Source organism: Triticum aestivum, chromosome 2B (genome assembly GCF_018294505.1).
Source record: "Triticum aestivum cultivar Chinese Spring chromosome 2B, IWGSC CS RefSeq v2.1, whole genome shotgun sequence".
In the NCBI taxonomy this organism is placed as follows: Eukaryota; Viridiplantae; Streptophyta; class Magnoliopsida; order Poales; family Poaceae; genus Triticum; species Triticum aestivum.
Genome location: NC_057798.1, coordinates 538,302,067 through 538,320,372, shown reverse-complemented (window position 1 = coordinate 538,320,372; position 18,306 = coordinate 538,302,067). Strand labels below are relative to the sequence as shown.

At 50.0% G+C, this 18,306-nt stretch overlaps 2 protein-coding genes across 2 annotated transcripts in view; both read right to left on the bottom strand.

Annotated features, from left to right (window-relative positions):
* The window catches only part of LOC123039285 (uncharacterized), a 99,411-nt gene extending 90,393 nt beyond the window's left edge, over nucleotides 1-9,018 (bottom strand). Inside the window, exons 1-3 of the mRNA XM_044462509.1 lie at nucleotides 8,896-9,018; nucleotides 7,486-7,504; nucleotides 7,337-7,398 (exon numbers count right to left, since the gene is read on the bottom strand). Of these exons, the coding sequence (XP_044318444.1) occupies nucleotides 7,337-7,398; nucleotides 7,486-7,504; nucleotides 8,896-9,018 (204 nt within the window). The remainder of the gene's footprint in view (nucleotides 1-7,336; nucleotides 7,399-7,485; nucleotides 7,505-8,895) is intronic.
* A 5,062-nt stretch (nucleotides 9,019-14,080) lies between these two features.
* LOC123045911 (zinc finger protein CONSTANS-LIKE 4) lies at nucleotides 14,081-15,670 on the bottom strand. Its single transcript, XM_044469156.1, has 2 exons — nucleotides 14,754-15,670; nucleotides 14,081-14,653 (listed from the first exon to the last, which is right to left on the bottom strand). Exons 1-2 carry the CDS (start codon nucleotides 15,375-15,377, stop codon nucleotides 14,318-14,320), a joined length of 960 nt encoding a protein of 319 aa, XP_044325091.1. The 5' UTR covers nucleotides 15,378-15,670; the 3' UTR covers nucleotides 14,081-14,317.
* Nucleotides 15,671-18,306: the final 2,636 nt, after the last annotated feature.

The window sequence follows — 18,306 nt, the reverse complement described above, 5'->3', positions numbered from 1 at the left end:
AAGATATAAGTGAAGCACTAGAGCAAGTCCATTGCTCATAAAAAAATTTAAGTGAAGCATAGAGAGCAATTCTAACAAGTCATGACATAATTTTGGCTGTCTCAAGTAAGCGTGTCCAGCAAGGATTGATGACTTAAAACACAAAATAAAACAAGCAAAGACTCATATCATACAAGACGCTCCAAGCAAAACACATATCATGTGACAAATAAAAATATAGCTTCAAGTAAAATACCGATAGTTGTTGGAAGAAAGCGGGGATGCCACTCGGGGGCATACCCAAGCTTATTTGGTTGCTCAGTTTTCGATAATAGCTTGGGATTCCGGGGCATCCCCAAGCTTAGGCTCTTCTATCCTTCCTTCATCCATCGTAAGATAACCCAAAACTTGAAAACTTCAATCACACAAAACTCAACAAAACCTTCGTGAGATCCGTTAGTGTAAGAAAAATAAATCACTACTATAAGTGTTGTATCAAACCAATTCTTATTTTGTTTTTGTATTATATCTACTGTATTCCAACTTTTCTATGGCAAAAACTCATCAAAGAAAACCATAGAGCCATCAAAATAAGCACACAACACAAAGAAAACAGAATCTATCAAAACAGGACAGTCTGTAGCAATCTGATTTGTTTGAATACTTATGGAACTCCAAAAATTCTACCAAATTAGGAAGGCCAGGGTAATTTTTGTATTAATTTTATGCAAAAGGAATCAGGGAAAATCACTTTTATGTGATTTATGAAAATTATTTTTGTGAGTGCAAAGTTTCTGTCTTTTTCCGCAAGATCAAACAACTATCACCCAAGAAGATCCTAAAGGCTTTACTTTACACAAACACTAATTAGGACACAAAGAACACAATCATAACAGTACCATAATTGTGCTAACACTCAAGAACAGAAAGCAAAAAGCAAAAATAAAATTTATTCATTGGGTTGCCTCCCAAGAAGCGCTATAGTTTTACGCCCTTAGCTAGGCATAAAGCAAGGATCTAAGTTTTGTCATCCTTTTTCTTCTTAATTTTCTTAGAGGTGTTTTCATCATGGGGTTTTGTAAACACAACATAAAACATATTATCCATGGAAACTTTAGCATTCCTTAGTTGGTTTTCATCATAACCCCTTTGATTTCTCGCAAAAATCCAAGAGTAGTGTTGATTAACATTATTAAAAACTTGTTGGATTATATCTAGAACGGAGACTTCCTTTTTAAGATTCTCATCAAAGATCTTATTTTCCCCAAGCAAATGCCTTAGTGCATAGTCACTTGTAAAGAAATTCATCTATCACAGGTTTTTCATGATTCATACCATAAAAATCAAAGATTTTCCTAGCTTCTCGTATTATGTAGTCAAACTCATTCATAAGAACGAGAGTGGCCAACTTTCTGGCTCTAGGATTCTTTATGTCGGGATGCTCAAAAAACAATCTTTGCAAAGTAGGATGGGTACGAATAAATTTATTTTCAAGTTTTAGAACTAGTGCTGAAATAGCATCCGCATAAGATCTAGTAGTTTAAAGTATAGGAGCATCATCAAGACTTAGATTCCCAACACAATTGAAAAATTCTTGGATACGTTCTTTTCCCATAACGTTCCCTTGCCCCAAGATAAAAGTTTTAGCATCCACATTGCCTGTACGTCCAAATTTAGGAGTTAGGCCATCATTTGTTGGTGCCATACCGAAATCACTCATGATTGCAAGCAAAGGATAGATCTGACAAGAAAACTGTGAACGGAAAAGAGAGGCGAATAAAATGGCAATTTTTTGTGAAGTGGGGGAGAGGAAAACGAGAGGCAAATGGCAAATAATGTAAATTGCAAGGAGATGAGATTTGTGATTAAGAACCTGGTATATGTTGAAGATCCTCCCCGGCAATGGCGCTAGAAATTCCTTTTGATGTCGCTTGAAGCTACATCAGTATTTCCCCAAAGAGGAGGGATGATGCAGCACAACGGTGGTAGGTATTTCCCTCAGATATGAAACCAAGGTTATCGAACCAGTAGGAGAACCAAGCAACACAACGTAAACAGCCCCTGCACACAGATAACAAATCCTCGCAACCCGACATGTTAAAGGGGTTGTCAATCCCTTCCGGGGTATGGCGCCTCAAGATAGGCAAAGGACGCGAGGTAAATTTGTAGTAGATTGATAGATCGAATGCCAAATAAAATAAATAAGAATAAATTACACCAAGGTATTTTTGTATTTTTTTTGTTTAATAGATCTGAAAATAAATGCAAGGAAAAAGTAGATCGCAAAGGCAAATATATGAGAAAGAAGACCCGGGAGCCGTAGGTTTCACTAGTGGCTTCTCTCGAGAAAAATAGCAAATGGTGGGTAAAAAAATTATTGTTGGGCAATTGTTAGAACTTCAAATAATCATGACGATATCCAGGCAATGATCATTATATAGGCATGACGTCCAAGCTTAGTAGACCGACTCCTGCCTGCATCTACTACTATTACTCCACACATCGACCGCTATCCAGCATGCATCTAGTGTGTTAAGTTCATGGAGAAACAGAGTAATGCAATAAGAATGATGACATGATGTAGACAGGATCTATCTATGTAGAGATAGACCCCATCATTTTATCCTTAGTAGCAACAATACATACGTGTCGTTTCCCTTTTTGTCACTGGGATCAAGCACCGTAATATCGAACCCACTACAAAGCACCTCTTCCCATTGCAAGATAAATAGATCAAGTTGGCCAAACAAAACCCAAATATCGTAGAATAAATGCGAGGCTATAAGAGATCATGCATATAATAGATCAAAGAAACTCAAATAAATTTCATGCATATAAAAAGATATAATTGATCATAAACTCGAAGTTCATCAGATCCCAACAAACACACCGCAAAAGAGTTACATCATCTGGATCTCCAAGAGACCATTGTATTGAGAATTCAGCGAGAGAGAGAAATCCATCTAGCTACTAACTACGGACCCGAAGGTCTACAAAGAACTACTCATGCATCATCGGAGAGGCACCAATGGAGGTGGTGAACCCCATCCGAGATGGTGTCTAGATTGGATCTCGTGGTTCTGGACTCTACGGCGGCCGGATGATTATTTTGTCGATGCCTTTAGGGTTTCTGGAATATTGGGGTATTCAAAGAGCAAAGAGGCAGTCTGGGGGCACCCGAGGTGGGCACAACCGGCCAGGGCGCGCCTGGGCCTCCTGGCGTGCCATGGTGGGTTGTGCCCCCCTCAGGGCACCCCCCAGGCGCAGCCAGGGCCCGTTGTATTCCTTATGGCCCATAAAAAACATCATGGAGTTTCGTGGCATTTGGACTCCGTCTGATATTGATTTTCTGCGATGTAAAAAACATGGAAAAAACATCAACTAGCACTTGTCACTATGTCAATAGGTTAGTACCAAAAAATGATATAAAATGATTATAAAACATCCAAGATTGATAATAAAACAACATAGAACAATAAAAAATTATAGATACGTTGGAGACGTATCATGCCCCAATGCGAGACGACAGCCATCAGGGCCCGCGCGATAGGCATAACTGCACCCGGGCCGAAAACAGCATACGGACGTCATCCAAACTGCGCCGTGACGTCGCCCAATACAGAGGCGCGACACACCCCTTATGCTTTACCGATGAGGTAATGGAGCACCAATTCCTAGAAGAGTTTAAACCCGTGAACATTGAATCATATGATGGAACGACAGATCCCGCAGTATGGATCGAGGATTTTCTTCTCCACATCCACATGGCTCGCGGTGACGATCTCCACGCCATCAAGTACCTCCCCCTAAAACTAAAAGGAACAGCACGGCACTAGTTAAACAGCCTCCCGGAATATTCTATTGGTAGTTGGGAAGATTTGGAAGATGCCTTTAGAGATAACTTCCAAGGTACCTATGTCCGGCCTCCAGATGTCGATGACCTTAGTCACATAGTCCAGCAACCCAGAGAGTCAGCCCAGAAGCTCTGGACCAGGTTCTTAATTAAAAAGAACCAAATCGTCGACTGTTCGGACGCCGAAGCCCTCGCGGCCTTCAAACAAAGCGTCCGGGACGAGTGGCTTGCCCGACACCTCGACGAAGAAAAACCGAAGTCCATGGCAGCTCTCACCGCACGCATGACCCGCTTTTGCATGGGAGAAGATAGCTGGCTAGCTCGTAGAAGGAACATCACCAGTGACCCTGGCACCTCCGAGGCCAGAGATGGCAACGGCAGGCCACGTCGCAATAAACACAAGCATTGAAGCAACAATGAAGATAGCGAAGACACGATGGTCAACGCCGGATTCAGTGGCTCTAAACCTAATCAGCGGAAGAAGCCATTCAATGGAAACAAAGATGGGGGTCCATCCAGTTTGGACCGAATACTAGATCGGCCTTGCCAGATCCATGGCACCCCAGACAAGCCTGCCAATCATACCAACAGAAAATGTTGGGTCTTTAAACAGGTCGGTAAGATAAACACCGAACATAAGGGGAAAGGGACGCCTAGCAAGGACGATGATGAAGAGCCTTGTCCAACGAACACGGGGGGGGCAGAAGAAATTTCCCCCCGAGATAAAAATAGTGAATGTGATCTATGTCACTCATATCCCCAAGCGGGAGCGCAAGCGCACACTCAGGTACGTCTACGCCATAGAGCCAGTCGCCCCGAAATTCAACCATGGTCGGCTTGCCCGGTCACCTTTGATTGCATAGACCATCTGACCAGTATTCGTCATGGAGGTTCGGCGGCATTGGTCCTTGATCCAATTATCGACGGATTCCATCTCACGCGAGTCCTTATGGACGACGCTAGCAGTCTTAACCTGCTCTATCAGGACACTGTCCGCAAAATGGGCATTGATCTGTCAAGGATCAAGCCCACTAAAACCACCTTTAAAGGCGTAGAGGCCTGCTGCACAGGTTCCATAACGCTGGAAGCAGTCTTTGGCTCATTGGATAATTTCCGAAGCGAAGACCTGATCTTCGACATCGTCCCGTTCCGCAGTGGCTATCACACACTGCTTGGACGAACCGTGTTCGCCCGTTTCAATGCAGTCCCGCTCTATGCTTATCTGAAGCTCAAGATGCCCGGACCACGCGGCGTCATAACAGTCAATGGAAACATGGAGCGCTCCCTCCGCACGACGGAGCATACCGCGGCCCTAGCAGCCGAAGTACATGGTGGCCTCATTAAGCCGAATACTATATCGGCATTCAAGCCGCTGAACACTGTCAAACGAGTCCGGTCTATCCTCCAGCATGACAGTCCAGCTCGTCCAGAGCTAGATTAGCAATCCAGCCTCTGTCAAAACCCGAACTTCATAGCGGCATGCGTACCACGCGTACATAACTACGCACTGGAAATACTATGGGCAAGGAGGGAGGCACACCAAAAGCAAGGTCCATGATACATCTCGACCCTATACGGACCCTCGTATCCTTTTCTTTTTCTTCTTATTTTTTCTTTTCAGGTTCTTTAAGACCCACATCACTGTTCGGATGATACTAAAGGCCCCTTTTCTAGTCTCCCTATGTCTACTCAATCATGGATCCTCTCAAAGGATCATATACCAAGGAGAAAAGCAGCGCAGACGTGCGACAGAGTGTCCAAAGGATCTTCAAGATCATCTTTTTCTTCTTAGGACCTGTATACAACTTTCCCTTCTGTTCGGCATAGCCTAGATGCTTATCGCATCCTCTGTAAAAATATGTTTTGATGTATCAATCAGGCTATAATGGAAGCAGTTTCGCCCAACCCTATTTGTTATGGGCTTATTTCATACTCTGTATCCCCTCTTTACGTCTGATTGATGTATACACCTCGGCACGATTCAAATCGCTAGGGGATCTATCCGGCCACATATATTTTTCAAACAAAAAAAAGTCCGAACACTTTTATAGTATGCTTCGGCGTCTCGAATATGGCACTATATGCATCGCCTCCGAATCATGTCTTTGGTCAATAATTGGGTTGCCCGGCTCCTGTGATTACCGCCTTATGTTCCACTCATTCGGCTAAGGAAGTAAAGGGAGAACTACTGTGATTGTGTTTCTGGTTCATCCGGTCAAATAACTTAGTAGAGAAAGCTGAAAACTGACTGTCATGATGCAGCGAGAGCTGGTTAGCAATTTGGCGACATACTAAATCTCTAGTGATTTCTCCCGTGTTACATGAAGGACTGGCTCTTTTCAGTCATGTGCTTAAGGCATCCAAGCTCGGATAGCTGCACACGCACCAGTGGCTATCTCACAGTCCCATTGTCAAACTCCTATGGCTGAGTGAGAATGATAAAGCCGCATAGTCTGATTGCCTGGTTCGGCGCACTAACACCTCCTTCACGGACCAAGACATTGGGTCAAGTGTGGTTATGTGCTATCTCGAGCACCCCCGTAGTATCTATGTGGGGGCGGAAGCCGACGACTGGCAAACTCTCAGTGATAAAAATAGTCGCACAGGAGGAAAAACACTTTAAAGATAAACAACATAAATATATTACAAAAGCATTGGTTTATAATACATCGTCTCAGCATTTCGGATACATTTATTCGAACATGATGTCCTTTGAGCATTGGCCCTCTATCAAGCGGGCACCCTCCAGGACGTCTTCGAAGTAGTGCTCCGGCTTGCGGTGGTCCTTGCCTCCGGACGGACCCTCAACCGCTACAACAGCAGCCTTCATCTCTGCCAAGTGCATCTTGACACGGGCAAAGGCCATTTGCGCACCTTCTATGCACGCCGAGCGTTTGACAGCTCAACTCGGGGCAAGGCATCGCCCAGCCGCTTGACCAGGCCGAAGTAGCTGCTCGGAATAGGTTCGGCTGGCCATAGCCGGACTATGATGTCCTTCATGGCCAAACCAGACATCCTATGCAGCTCCGCGAGCTACATCATCTGGTTGTTCAGTAGCGCTGGCCGCTCCGGCGCCAAGTACTACGACCAGAAGAGCTTCTCCGTCGTGTTCCCTTCTTGGGCCCGGAAATACTGGGCGGCGTCGGCAGCACTCCTCGGGAGATCGGCAAAGGCGTATGGAGCACTGCATAGTCGATTTAGCAAAGTGTATCTTCGACCGCCAAATATACTCTATAAAAGAAAAGGCTTACTAGCCGCTATCTGTTCGGCTTGCTTGATCTCCTCGCGAGCCGCCCGGGACTCGGTCTGCGCCTCCTTCGCCTCTTGAATAGCCTTGGTGAGTTCGGCCGCTTGGGCCTTGTTCCTCTCCTCCAAGGACTCACACTTATTGGTGGCCTCCTAGAGCGCTTGCTCCACTTCGGTCACCCTCGCCTCATATTGACGGCGGGCGACCTTTTCGGCCTCTACATCCACAGCCGCTTTGTCTGCGGCTGCTTTACTTGCCTTCGCCTCCTCCTTGGCTTCGGCAAGGGCACTCTTGAGGGCCTCAACCTCGGTCGCGTTGCCTACAATCATATACATAGCAGAACATGAGCGTAAACTCTGAGTTTGCACTATAATTTAGGCTTGTAAGGGGTCTTTTAAAAGCATACCTTGGGTCTCATCGAACCGCTTGTTAATAGGTCGATCTCATCATTAGCCAGCTTCAGTTTCCGGTGGAGTTCGGAAACTTCAGCGTCCTTGTCTGAAGCCGCCGATAGTGAAGCATGTTTGTCAAAATAGTTAAATGCGTTATCTCCTATGAATTTTGATCCTCTGTCCGGCTCCTTTTTCCAAAGAACCAAACAGAGTCTCAGGGGCTACTATCTATGTACATGCATATTCTTCCAGTGTGAAAAACGGCTAAGCATATTATATCACATACCTCAAAGCCTGTTAACAGGCTAGCGAAAGCTTCGTTCAATCCACTTTTGGCAGACTGAACCATCTCAACCACCGTACCCATCAAGGTACGGTGCTCCTCCACAACGGAAGCACGCTGAAGTGCTTCCCTCAATGTATCCGGCGCCTCCAGATTGGTAGAGATCGCTAGTGGAGTCGGCACACCCCCTTCCCTTAAAGGGGGCTGCTCGCTCGACTCCGAAGCCATGTGGGTCTCCGGAGCTTTATTTGGCTGGGGGCCTGACCGTCATCAGTTTCCATGGGGATTGTTCCCCCCATGTTTTTGGCAGCCGAGGCATTACCCTCTGGCGCCGTTTCAACGGTCTTCCACACCTCTCCCTGGCCTGGAGAAGTCCTTTGGGACAACACCTCGGTGTCATCCGCGGCATGTGGCGGAGAGGTTCGCGGAGGCGTTTCGCTCTCCATCATCTCCGGCGCCAACGAGTTCCCCGAAGACGATGATTGTTGGGGGAGATCACGGGCCGGACTGAAATACGTAAATGATATGTTATCCTACAATTTGCAAAAGGCCAAACATGTGCGCAGTATCTTCAAATACTTACGATTTGGCTAGGGGCTTCGCCCTGGGGCGCCATGGGGGGATGGTCTCGGCATGCTGATCCTCATCTCCTTCATGGGAGGAGAGAACTTCGGTATCTTCGGACACCACATCCGAAGCACCTTTACGGCGAAGGCCACTTTTGGCCTCCTTGCCCTTCTTCTTGGCCTTCTTCTCCGGTGCCTCGTACGGCACTGGGATCAGCATCTTCGTTAGCAAGGGAATGGCTGGGTCTTCGGGTAACGGAGCCGGACATCGAATCCGCTCCGCCTTCTTTGTCCAGCCTTGAGGGAAGAATGGAGAGCTCAGCATACCCCTTGGGTTTACAAATCGAAGTTATATTCGGAAATCATGAAACTTACTGGAGTGGCCGGATGAGTGCAGTCGAGGCCGATGTCTTTGGTCGTCTCCGACCACGACTTCTGGGCCTTGAAAACCAGCTTCCAGATCTCTTCATGCGTCGTGCCGAAGAATCGCTGCAGGGTCCGAGGGCCGGCCAGATTGAACTCCCACATATGAAGAGTCCTGCCTGGCAGGGGAGAATCCGGTGAAAAAGCATCACCTGGATCACATCGGCGAGACCGGTGTCCTTCTCTATCATGCTCTTGATGCGCGTCTGCAGTGTCGTCACCTCGTCGGACGACGCCCAATCCAGGGCTTTGTTAATCCATGATGCAAGCCGCATTGGAGGCCCAGATTTGAACTCAGGAGTGGCGGCCCATGTGGCGTCATGAGGTTCCGTGATATAGAACCACTCCTATTGCCATCCCTTCACAGTCTCCACAAAGGCCCCCTTGGGCCAGGTGACGTCGGGGAGCTTGCTCACCATGGCGCCGCCACATTCCGCATGTTGACCGTCGACCACTTTCGGCTTCACATTGAAGACCTTGAGCCATAGGCCGAAATGGGAGGGGGGATGCGGAGGAACGCTTCACACACGATGATGAATGCCGAAATCTTGAGGAAGGAATTTGGGGAGAGATCATGGAAATCTAGCCCGTAATAGAACATGAGGCCGCGGACGAAAGGATGGAGGGGAAACCCTAGTCCGCAGAGAGAGTGGGGGATGAACACTACCCTCTCATTAGGCTCTGGAGTAGGGACGATCTGCTTTTTGGCTGGAAGCCGATGCGCGATGTCCATGGCCAAGTAGCCCGCTTCCCGGAGTTCCTTGACATTCCTCTCAGTAACGGAGGAAGCCATCCACTTGCCCTGCGTGCCGGATCCGGACATGGCTCGAGTGTTTGGTGGGGGCAGAAAAGATTGAAACTTGGGCGCTGGAGCTCAAGGACGGAAGGGTTGAGGAAGAAGAAGGCGTGGGGTAAAAATATGGATCTTTATCCTCTTATAAAGGCAGTAAATATCAAGCGCCCCCTCACAAGCCTTAAAACTCTCCTATTCCCAAGGGGTCGTGCGAACGACACGGTTGGATTACCCAAACCCGTATTGATGGGAATCCCGCAATAAGGGGACACGATCTCTGCTTTGACAAGTTGTGTCAGTGGAAGGCACGCCTCGAAACGCGCAGGAGGAGGCCGCAAAACGGTACTGAATAGTAATAAGGCTAGAACATAACGTCTTGCCGGAAAAGCTGTTAGTAGACATGACTGATTTTGCTTAAGTATTTCGCCCTTGTGGTTCCGGGTTGTAACTATTATGCGGAGCTGGATATGGTTCTCTTGTTCAACAGCTTTGAAGTATTCGGAGGAGGAACCCGCCTTGCAATGCCCAAGACAATCTGCGCGCCAGAAACATCGTCATTGAAGCCTGGTTCAGGGGCTACTGAGGGAGTCTTGGATTAGGGGGTCCCTGGGCGTCCGGGCTATGTGACATGGGCCGGACTGATGGGATGTGAAGATACAAGATAGAAGCCCCCCCCCATCCCGTGTCTGTATGGGACTCTCCTTTGCGTGGATGGCAAGCTTGGCGTTCGGATATGAAGTTTTCTTTCTTTGTAAACCGACTCTGTACAACCCTAGGCCCCTCCGGTGTCTATATAAACCGGAGGGTTTAGTCCGTAGAGGCAATCATCATAACAAAACATACAGGCTGGACATCTAGGGTTTAGCCATTATGATCTCGAGGTAGATCAACTCTTGTAACGTCTATACTCATCAAAGTCAATCAAGCAGGAAGTAGGGTATTACCTCCATTAAGAGGGCCCGAACATGGGTAAACATCATGTCCCCTGTCTCATGTTACCTTCGATCCTCAGACGCACAGTTTGGGACCCCTACCCGAGATCTGCTGGTTTTGACACCGACACGGCCCCCTAGATCCATCTAGATGAGAGGGGCGAGGCGACCAGGAGGGCAAACTTGCCCCCCCAAGCATGTGGGAGGCGCCCCCACCCCCTAGGGTTTCCAACCCTAGGCGCCTTGGGCCCTTGGGGGGCGCACCAGTCCACTAGGAGGCTGGTTCCACCCATATTCAGCCCACTTGGTCCCCTGGGGTAGGTGGCCCCACCCCGTGGACCCCCGGTCACCTTTCAATGGTCCCGGTACAATACCGATAACCCCCGAAACCTTCCGGCGACTGAAACTGGACTTCCCATATATAAATCTTCACCTCTGGACCATTTCGAAACTCCTCGTGGCGTCCAGAATCTCATCCGGGACTCCAAACAACTTTCGGTAACCACATACAATTTCCCATCACAACTCTAGCGTCACCGAACCTTAAGTATGTAGACCCTACGAGTTCGGGAACCATGCAGACATGACCGAGACATCTCTCCGGCCAATAACCAATAGCGGGATCTGGATACCCATATTGGCTCCCACATGTTCCACGATGATCTCATCGAATGAACCACGATGTCGGGGATTCAATCAATCTCGTATACAATTCCCTTTGTCCATCGGTATGTTACTTGCCCGAGATTCGATTGTCGGTATCCCTATACCTTGTTCAATCTCGTTACCGGCAAGTCTCTTTACTCGTTTCGTAACACATGATCCCGTGACTAACTCCTTAGTCACATTGAGCTCATTATGATGATGCATTACCGAGTGGGCCCAGAGATACCTCTCCGTCATACGGAGTAACAAACCCCAGTCTTGATTCGTGCCAACCCAATAGACACTTTCGGAGATACCTATAGTGCACCTTTATAGTCACCCAGTTACGTTGTGACGTTTGATAGACCCAAAGCATTCCTACGGCATCCGGGACTTGCACAATCTCATGGTCTAAGGAAAAGATACTTGACATTAGAAAAGCTCTAGCAAACGAACTACTCGATCTTGCGTTGTGCTTAGGATTGGGTCTTGTCCATCACATCATTCTTCCAATGATGTGATCCCGTTATCAATGACATCCAATGTCTATGGTCAGGAAACCACAACCATCTATTGATCAACGAGCTAGTCAACTAAAGGCTCACTAGGGACATGTTGTGGTCTATATATTCACACATGTATTACGGTTTCCGGTTAATACAATTATAGCATGAACAATAGACAATTATCATGAACAAGGAAATATAATAATAACTATTTTATTATTGCCTTTAGGGCATATTATCAACAGTTACTTATGATGGACTATCTAGAGTTTACCGATGGCCTGGTTGTGCCTTGCATTGGATGTCTAGACTTCGTCTAGCTGGTGATCTTCGTTCCAGTTTCTACCCATATTGTAGTTTATATCTAGAAAGACCGTGGTTTCTTTAAATGAAACCAGAGGGGTTGGCCAAAACAATTGGTGCCCTCCTCCATGGCCTTAGTTGGTTAGTTGTTGTGGGCGGTGATCGATGTTAATGGTGTTGTGTGCTGTTGCTCGCTATTGCCATTGCCGTTAAGTTGTTCTGCTTAGAACTTTGTATCTTTGTTTTCATTCTTCTTTTATATTTTCTGTGTTTGTGTTGTCCCTGTAAGTTTTTGCGTGTCTTTGATAATTCAAAATTGAACTAGGCTGAGCCTTTTCTTAAGACTGGACTTAGTCTTTTGTCTAAGAAAACAGAGGGGTTGACCCCTCTTTCTCAAAAATAATAAAAAAAGTGCTAATGTATCCTATATACCTAAATAATTTGTCCCTGGTCCTCACTATCTCAATTCTCTCAACATACACACATGCCACCTCATGAATCACACTAATTATATTTCTCACAACACGCATGGGAAAATACTAATTCTATTATATATATACAACTATATAATGATTAAATATAATATATTACATCTATTTTTTTATTTAAATTTCATCAAAAAATATTGTAACCAATCCCTGCCGCAACGTGCAGGATATCATCTATTACCTCTGTATCAAAATACAAGATGTCTTTTGACACTTCATATTTTGATTTTGATACGGAGGGATAGTTCTAAATATAAGGTTGGGCTTGAGTGGCCGAACCAAGCATACCGTTGCCATGTTTCTCGTGTAGAAATGGATTGTGATACCTTCTACACCTGATTCGTGAAGTGAAGCTTATGATTAGAGCATCTGCAACCGGACCTCTTAAACCCGTCTTATATATCAAGGCGGGTCACCCGGTCACGATTTTTTAACCCAGATGAGCCTCTCAAATGGCCGTCAAACGCCCGGGCTGATCGGCACCGCCTATATCCAGTCCAAATATGGGGCGAATATAGGGACGTCCGGACACACCCGCCACATCGGACCTGACAGCCCGACCCCACCCCAAATTGCACCAAATCCACTCCGAAGACTAACCAGATTCATTTGCTATCTCCTCTCTTCTTCCTCCTCCGCGTCGTCCGTCTCGCACTCGGCCGCCGCGCCCGCTCCGCAGCCGCTCCGAGGTTCTCCGGCGCCAGCTCCGGAAAAGCGCTCCCGTCCTCGCCGCGGGGGACGTCGTCGCCGGCCCGGATGCCACCGTGGTACGTCCGGCAACTCTCCGACTCAGCTTATGAACTTTCTGCAGATGCATCACAATCTTCGAGATCAGCAGGTGCACACGCAGCTACTCAATGATCTTATGGAGCACATGTGGATCCACAATGGCAACCAAGGAGGCAATGCTTGAGTTTGGCACTTCAAATAAATTTTATGTAAACACTATCTATGCTTGATACCAAAAATTGCTATTTACGTGTGACATTGTGTTGCATGATCGACATGCGTGTATTTGCATGGATTTGAGAGTCCGGATTTGAGATATGTGGATGCACGGAAGAAAATATGAGGGGCCATCCGGATGCGCCCGCGGGCTTTTGACGGGCCGAATTTGCGAAGTCTGGCTGTAGATGCTCTTACAGGGAAGAGGGAGACAATTTTGCTAAAGTTCTTAGTGATAAAAATTCAAAATATGCTCTAGCAAAATCCTAGTCTATAGCGCAACTCGGATGTGACAATTGTTGTCCTGTGGTTGACCGGTGGAAAGGGAAAAACATCGAATCTCACCACTGGAAAAAGATGGTTCCCAAAGCATTATAGGAGGTACTGTCGCATTTGCTCCACGGCTAAAGCTAGCCAGCCAACCAACGGTGGCCAGGCCCTGAGCCCGTGAGAGAGAAAGATTGCACCATCACGCACTCGGCAAAGGAAGCATGTCAGCCATCGGACATTTCCATTCGAGATCTCAGAGCTTAACCAGTGGCGGAATGGCGAAAGATATACCACCGCGTATATTAAAGAAAGACCAGGATCTCTTCTGATCGTCAAATTTCAGCAACAAAGACAGCAGCAAAGTGACAGGCAAGTTGATTGCAGTGATAGCAAAATGGCATGAAAGTTCTGCCCTAAAGCAGCAGTAATGCGAGCGATAGCAGCAAGTGGATTAGTAAAAGTGGAGTAGAGTAGTTGCAGATTAGCCAGCTCGTGATGATGATGATATGCTACAGGTGAAAAATTACATGGATCGGGCAAAATTAAGGAGGGGGTTGGATCGGAAGTCTGGATCGCTCCCGCGTAATCATGAATATACAATTGATGAGTGATCAAATGCTAGACGAAGCTGTGCGTGCGTGCATGCATGCAACAAAATTACAGCCCGGAAGGACGCGCCGGCGACCGATCGATCACACCAAGGTCGGCACCACGCCGTCCACGCCGTAGTCGTGGTCGGGGCCTGGCGCCATGAGCGCGGCGACGGCGGCCGCGGCCGAGGAGTACATCTCCTCGTGCTCCTCCAGGGCGTCGGCGTCCGCCGTGCCGGTGCGCTTGGCGAACCGGCCCTTGACGCGCGGCCGCGTCTCGGCGTACGCCTTGCGGGACGCGTACCGGATGGTCTTCTCGAACCGCCGGCTCTTGCGCTTCTCCCTGTAACGCATCAGCCGCGCCTCCCGCTCCCTCCCGCGGCTCACCACCGGCGCCGCCGCCGCGTCCGGGACCACCGCCGCCTCAGAGGAGGATACCTGCATGCGTCCCGTCACCAAGCAAGATGTCCATCAGAAGTCAGAACGCTGGCAGCTCCACCTTGGCCTTGCTCGTGCATAGACTGGAAATGATCCTTACGCTGTGGTTCATGGAGTGGTCGGAGTAGAAGCCTTTGTTGCCGCCGTTGAGGTCGATCTCGGGCTGGCCGTTGAGCTGCACGCTGATGGCCTTGATGTCGTCCATTGACCGCGCGAAGTCGAGGTCGAGGTAATGGTCGGAATCCGCGAAGAACACGTCGGCGGTAGCACCGTTGGCGCCATCCTTGTGATCGGGCTCGGGGAGCAGCCACGACGCCGCCTCGGCGTCGTTGCTCCCGTCGTCCTCGGCAGCGGCCTGGGCTCCCGACGACACGAAAGGCTTGTGCGCGTCGGCGGCCGCGCCGAAGAAGGGCGCAACGGGGACGCGCTCGTGCCGGCGCGCGAGCGGGTTGGCGGCGTGGATGTCGGCGTCGCAGGAGGCGCAGAGCACGGCGGCGTCGGCCTTGCACGTGACGGCCGCGGGCGCGTGCTCGCAGACCTCGCAGAGCCAGACCCGGGCGTGGCGCGACCCGGCGCCGTGCGCGCGCGCGTCGCAGCCGGCGCAGAGGAACGCGGCGTCGGCGCGGCAAAAGAGCCTGGCCGCCTCGGTGGCGCAGGAGTCGCACGCCCTCGCGCCCACGCCCCAGTAGGCCCCGCCCACCACCGGCTTCTCCTCCCCCTCCATGGCACGCGCTCACTGCTCGCTCACAGTCCGACAAGCCCAGTTAGCACCAGCGCCACCACCGTGACTGGCTGCAGTGACCAGGCGATTCTCAGCCAAGCTTTTCCTCTCGGCCGTTGGCTTTGAGCTTCTGAGGAGGGCGGAGTGCGGGCCGGGGCGCGCGGGGTTTTGAGGCGAGCGGGGGACGTGGACGCCCTCGGGGCCATGGAAGTCGCTGTCCCGGCGGGCCAGGGCCATGTTTGTTCGCCAGTGCCACCGAGCGCATGCCTTATCCGGGTCCGGTGCTGCGCGGCGGTGCCCGCGCTGCGTTCCCGTCGTCCCGACGCGCCGTGAAAGCTCCGGGGAAGAAAAAGGAGGCCGTAACGTGGTCGTCGTTGTCGTAGGAAAAATTAGGCCGGCGTCGTTACGCGGCTGGTTGGGGATGCGACGGCGACGGGACGGGAACAGGTGGCGCGCGATGGTTGGCCGGCGTGATCGCGCCCTTATCGCTTGGAGATGCTTGGTCTGGAGGCCGGGGAGGTCGGCGACCCGTAGTGGAAACAGGGAGTTGATTCTTCGCGCGGGAATAACCATCCAATCCAAGTCAGACCGTGGAAGCCGTCCTCTAAAAATTCCTCCCGGGAGAGCAAGCAAGAGCAACTCCAACCGGCTTGGACGCCGATTTTGTCCGTTTGAATTGGCCCAGCACACTTATATCCCGCTTTCGTGTTTGGATCGACGTTTGCACCCAACGCTGGCCTGACCCATTTTTGAGTTCGCGCACGAAAAAATAAATAACACAAATATTTTGAAATTAAAAATGTTAATTTTGGGGCCGGCTAGGGTCCAAGAGTCCGCATTACATTAGTTATTAAACACATTTAATAAAACTAAAAACGAGGAGGATACGTGCTGCCCTAGGCATCGTCATCAGCGTCGGGGCTGGTGAGGTCGACGAGCGTTGGCGCCGGGCCAGCCCAGGAGAACGCCGTCTCCCAGGCTATGGCGACGTCCTCCGGTGCCGGGTTGACCGCTACCGGTTGGGCAGCACGGGCAGGCGCTCCTCCTCCTCCGCCTCGTGCTGCCACTGCTCGAGGTGCTCGCCCTCGTGGCGCTCCCCCGCCAGCCAGCGTTGCCGCCAGTGCTCGACGTAGAGTTTCTCCTGCGCCGGCGTCGCCCCAAGCCAGACGGGTGGCGTGCTGACCCACTCGTGCACCACTCCGTCCCATTTGTACTGCTCGGGCTTGACGAGGGTCGGCGCTGGCTCGGGCTTGACAGGGGACGGCGGCACGACGCACTCGTCAGAAGCGGAGAGCGCGATGGCCTCCGACATGCGCGACTGGTATGCTGCCTCATCCTCCTTCGCCTTGCGCTGCTCTTCCTCTTTGCTTTCATGAAGGGCAACCGCCAGCACTGCCTGGTAGGCGGCCTCCTCCTCCTGGTCCTCGTCGCGGACGACGAGGGGCGGCGGGTGCCAGCCCGCACGTGCTGGACACCGAGCGGGGCGCTGCTCCTCGTGCTCGAGGGTGAACCAGACCTCCCAATCGGGAGAGTCTGCTGCATAGATGGGCTTGAGGCGCTGCTCCGACGTCAGCTACTACCGCCGGCGCCGCACCTCCTCCACGTGCGCCCGCGCCGTCCGCGGCACCGCCAGCATTGGGATCTTCTTTGGATCCAAATGTCAGTCATGTGGTAGTGTGACGTCGGGGCACGGGGGGGGGGGATGCGGTGCACCCAGTGCCACCTCGCCTGGTGCAGTGGGACGCTTATCTGTTGCCTCGCCGGGCGGGCAGACGCCAGCGGAGGCGGGGCGTGCGCGCGCGAAGGGCCAGCGGGGGCCTTGCCCTTGTTCTTGCCGGTGAAGAAGCCCATGGTGGCACGCACAAGGGTGGCTAGGGTTTGTCGCCAATAGGGAAGCTGAAGGGTGGCTAGATGGGAACGCGAGGCTGGAAGAGGATGATGACCGCCCCCGCACGCTCGGACTAAAAAAGGACGCCCGCCGTTGCTAATGCATGGGCCAGCGATCTGTGGTCATCATTAATAAAGATGCAGGAGGTACTTGACCTGCCGTGAAAGTGCGTTATATCGACTAGAGGGGGGTGAATAGGCGATTTTTATGAATTCTTCACTGAGGAATTTGTCGGTGAGAAAATTCCTTAGCGAAGAACTACTTGCAGCGGAATAAGTACTCAGAAGTAAGCATGACAGAATACACACGTAGTCATCATGATGAAATGAATACAAACACAGAGTATAGAAAGCGTAAACACAGGATAACACAAGATGAAGACAAACAGACTGAAGAAATTGAACTGAGGAAATTGAGAAAGTCTTCAGTCAAAGTCTTCAAACACAGATATGAACAATCACTCAACATAGTAATGAAGAAATGAAAGAGTTGAGGAAATAGAACCAGTAAGGTTGGTGAAGACAATGATTTGGTAGACCAGTTCCAACTGCTGTCTCAGTTGTACGTCTGGTTGGAGCGGCTGAGTATTTAAACTCGAGGACACACAGTCCCGGACAACCAGTCGCTGAGCACGCAGCTCAGGACACCAAGTCCTCATCGTATTCTCCTTGAACTAAGGTCACACAGACCTCGTCCAATCACTCGTGGTAAGTCTTCAGGCGACTTCCAAACCTTCACAGACTTCGGTCACTCGGCGATCCACAATTCCTCTTGGATGCTCTAGACCATGACGCCTAACCGTCTGGAAGAAGCACAGTCTTCAAAGGTAACAAGCGTCGGATCCACGCAGGATCAATCTCTTCAGTGATGCTCAATCACTTTGGGTTTGTAGGTGTTTGGGTTTGGGTTTTTCCTCACTCGATGATTTTCGCTCAAAGTCCTCGGAGGATGGGTTGCTCTCAAATGACAAGTGTCAGTTTCTCTCGGAGCAGCCAACCAGCTAGTGGTTGTAGGGGACGGCTATTTATAGCCTAGGGAGCAGCC

Bases quoted from the DNA above. Each gene is read 5' to 3' on its own strand.
- LOC123045911 (XM_044469156.1), bottom strand. From the start codon at position 15,377: ATGGAGGGGGAGGAGAAGCCGGTGGTGGGCGGGGCCTACTGGGGCGTG. The intron at 14,654-14,753 runs GTAAGGATCATT...GGACGCATGCAG, and splicing joins ACCACTCCATGAACCACAGC to GTATCCTCCTCTGAGGCGGC.